Here is a 3205-nt window from a genome sequence, read left to right as displayed (position 1 = left end):
CTTGTTTTGCAGATCGAGAAAAGAATCCTGGAAAATAAGAAACCGAAGGTACTCGGGAGAAAATAAAAGTGCCAATAGAATTTACGTTTATTCAGGAGTGATTTTGTTGAGAGGCTTTCAAACCATCTTTTATTTCTATGGGATAAGATTAATGTGTCTTCGGCGTTCCTAAAACGATGTTGAATTAGGCAATCTTTCCATAGTGGAGCATTTTACCGGTTTTTATATTTAAATTCTTCGTAACACTAAACACTTGTACTATTCTCAGTCGCCCCTCTTCCTTTCCTCACACTTAAGATATCTCTTCAAACCTTGAAACATCTCGATTATCCGCCACCATTCCACGGTCGTCCTTTACTCCTGTTTTTTACACTCGCAGGCCTTCAAGCAGCCGTTGTAGGATCCTTGTAAGCCCCCATGAAGAGGATGCTGCGCGTGCCGTTGTCCCTGATGAGGAAGAGGAACGGGCGGTTGCAGTGGAAACGGATCGGCTGGATGAAGGACCTGACGGGCGCGATGAGCGCGGTCACCGCAGCGGCCTCCGTTCCCTCCTCGTTCACCTCGACGAAGGCCTTGTGGATGACCGTCTCCACGGCTACCTCGCGCAGAGGCCCGAGCGTAGTAAAGTTGGCTTTGTCGAAGGAAAAGATGTCAATGATTCCGGTATTCATGAGAGCCTGCGGAAGGGACGGCGTTTTTAGACATACCCTCACTTGAACAAGTCGATGTTTCATCAACTTGACAGATAAATTGAAAGGAATATCGGTTAAATGCCTATCAGTTTATGAGAAGTTTCTGAGCTTGTATCTATCTTGAGCACAGTGTAGTGATAGCATAAAGTCGCCACGTCTAAAAATGTCTCACCAAATGACGAACATGAACAAATCAGAATACCTACTGGAATAAGACCCTTCACTTTCACGTCCAGCTTGAACTTGGGCAGCTGCAACTCTACCAGTCGACTGTTGAGTAACTCCCCGTTGGTAGCTGCCCTCACGTTGTTTCCGCCGAGTCGAGAGACCATTTTGGCGAAGCCGCCGGGCCCATCCTCAGAGGGAAGGAAAATGAACATGGACATTGCTTTGCCCTTGTAAGGCAGCTCCAGGACCCTCGCCGCGATCTGGCTGCTGAAGTCGCCTGCGTGTGGAAATGGAGACATGAAGGGGAACGCGATAAGAAAACGAAAATCAAGACATGTTCGACAGAGAGACAGATATTAATTGATCTCATAGCATGAGGCCACTGACAATAATTATTTTAGTCTTCTCATTATACTACATAAAGTATAATGAGTAAGGCTAATTATATGCACAATTATTCTAGTACTAGAGCACAGTGTTCAGTTTCGCTATAATACTGTCAAAATTCTTTAGATTACAAACTGGTCATTTAAATTCTCGATTTTTTAAAGTAGAATCCTTTTACTATATGTAGTATAATGAGAAGGCTAAAATAATTATTGTCAGTGGCCTCATGCTATGAGATCAATTAATATATTGTAAGAAATTATTAATACAAGACATACTAATACATGCATTTCGATATCCCAGATCACAGGAGAAATAAACACTTTTCATAAAAATATTTCGGTAACATGAAAAGGCTTCTCCTTTTTGCTTTGTCGCAGCTCCTATCTATTTCCAGCATTCTTAATTCGTCAAAACTTTCCTGGCCGTGAGCCTTCTCATCCCTCTGATCTTTTATTCTCTTTGTTTATACTTTTCCTTTTATCTGTCGAACATGCCTTGATTTTCTTTTTCTTATCGCGTTCTCCTTCATGTCTCCATTTCCACACGCAGGCGACTTCAGCAGCCAGATCGCGGCGAGGGTCCTGGAGCTGCCTTACAAGGGCAAAGCAATGTCCATGTTCATTTTCCTTCCCTCTGAGGATGGGCCCGGCAGCTTCGCCAAAATGGTCTCTCAACTCAGCGGAAACAACGTGAGGGCAGCTACCAACGGGGAGTTACTCACCAGTCGACTGGTAGAGTTGCAGCTGCCCAAGTTCAAGCTGGACGTGAAAGTGGAGGGTCTTATTCCAGTAGGTATTATAATTTGTTCATCGTCATTTGGTGAGACAATTTTTAGACGTAGCGATTTTATGCTCACTACACTGTGCTCAAGATAGATACGAGAAGCTCAGAAACTTCTCATAAACTGATAGGTATTTAACCGATATTCCTTTCAATTTATCTGTTTTCATGAAACATCGACTTGTTCAAGTGAGGGTATGCCTAAAAACACCGTCCCTTCCGCAGGCTCTCATGAATACCGGAATCATTGACATCTTTTCCTTCGACAAAGCCAACTTTACTACGCTCGGGCCTCTGCGCGAGGTAGCCGTGGAGACGGTCATCCACAAGGCCTTCGTCGAGGTGAACGAGGAGGGAACGGAGGCCGCTGCGGTGACCGCGCTCATCGCGCCCGTCAGGTCCTTCATCCAGCCGATCCGTTTCCACTGCAACCGCCCGTTCCTCTTCCTCATCAGGGACAACGGCACGCGCAGCATCCTCTTCATGGGGGCTTACAAGGATCCTGCAACGGCTGCTTGAAGGCCTGCGAGTGTAAAAACAGGAGTAAAGGACGACTGTGGAATGGTGGCGGATAATCGAGATGTTTCGAGGTTTGAGGAGATATCTTTAGTGTGCGGAAGGAAGAGGGCGACTGAGATTAGTACAAGTGTTTAGTGTTACGAAGAATTTAAATATAAAACCGGCAAAATGCTCCGCTATGGAAAGATTGCCTAATTCAGCTTCGTGTCAGGAACGCCGAAGACACATTAATCTTATCCCATAGAAATAAAAGATGGGTTTGAAGCCTTTCAACAGAATCACTCCTGAATAAACGTAAATTCTAATGGCACTTTTATTTTCTCCCGAGTACCCTCGGTTTCTTATTTTCCAGGATTCTTTTCTCGATCTACAAAACAAGAGAACTCCATTAAGCAACATACGCCTCATGTCCTTATGTTGCTTTTCCTAAGTTCAGCCTTTTTCTTGGTCCCCTTTACGGTAATGTAAGTGTTAGGAGTGCAGAACCGTAGCATGAATGTTATATTCTAATTAAATCTCATAAGGAGTTTTGTAACCTTGCGCCAATACAAAAGAAAAGGACTAGTCTGTATATTCTGGTATACACATCATTTTTTTTCTTATTATACACATTTTTTTCTTATTATACACAAATCTCTTTCCTCTTTCAATATTAC

General features: G+C 43.7%; 2 protein-coding genes across 2 annotated transcripts; one reads left to right on the top strand and one right to left on the bottom strand.

Annotated features, from left to right (window-relative positions):
- Positions 1–383: 383 nt before the first annotated feature.
- On the bottom strand, positions 384–1389 carry LOC113806292 (leukocyte elastase inhibitor). Its single transcript, XM_070133558.1, has 3 exons — positions 1383–1389; positions 899–1137; positions 384–677 (listed from the first exon to the last, which is right to left on the bottom strand). Exons 1-3 carry the CDS (start codon positions 1387–1389, stop codon positions 384–386), a joined length of 540 nt encoding a protein of 179 aa, XP_069989659.1.
- A 373-nt stretch (positions 1390–1762) lies between these two features.
- LOC113803666 (leukocyte elastase inhibitor) lies at positions 1763–2854 on the top strand. Its single transcript, XM_070133876.1, has 2 exons — positions 1763–2038; positions 2256–2854. The coding sequence occupies exons 1-2, from the start codon at positions 1778–1780 to the stop codon at positions 2547–2549; spliced, it is 555 nt and encodes a 184-aa protein (XP_069989977.1). The 5' UTR covers positions 1763–1777; the 3' UTR covers positions 2550–2854.
- Positions 2855–3205: the final 351 nt, after the last annotated feature.

The sequence above is a fragment of the Penaeus vannamei genome, chromosome 19 (genome assembly GCF_042767895.1).
Source record: "Penaeus vannamei isolate JL-2024 chromosome 19, ASM4276789v1, whole genome shotgun sequence".
Lineage (NCBI taxonomy): Eukaryota > Metazoa > Arthropoda > Malacostraca > Decapoda > Penaeidae > Penaeus > Penaeus vannamei.
This window is presented reverse-complemented; position numbering and strand designations above follow the sequence as displayed.

Coding starts and splice junctions, on each gene's coding strand:
- LOC113806292 (XM_070133558.1), bottom strand. Junction 678..898: donor AAGTGAAGGGTCTTATTCCA/GTAGGTATTCTG, acceptor TCCCTTCCGCAG/GCTCTCATGAATACCGGAAT.
- LOC113803666 (XM_070133876.1), top strand. CDS start 1,778: ATGTCTCCATTTCCACACGCAGGCGACTTCAGCAGCCAGATCGCGGCG. Junction 2,039..2,255: donor AAGTGGAGGGTCTTATTCCA/GTAGGTATTATA, acceptor TCCCTTCCGCAG/GCTCTCATGAATACCGGAAT.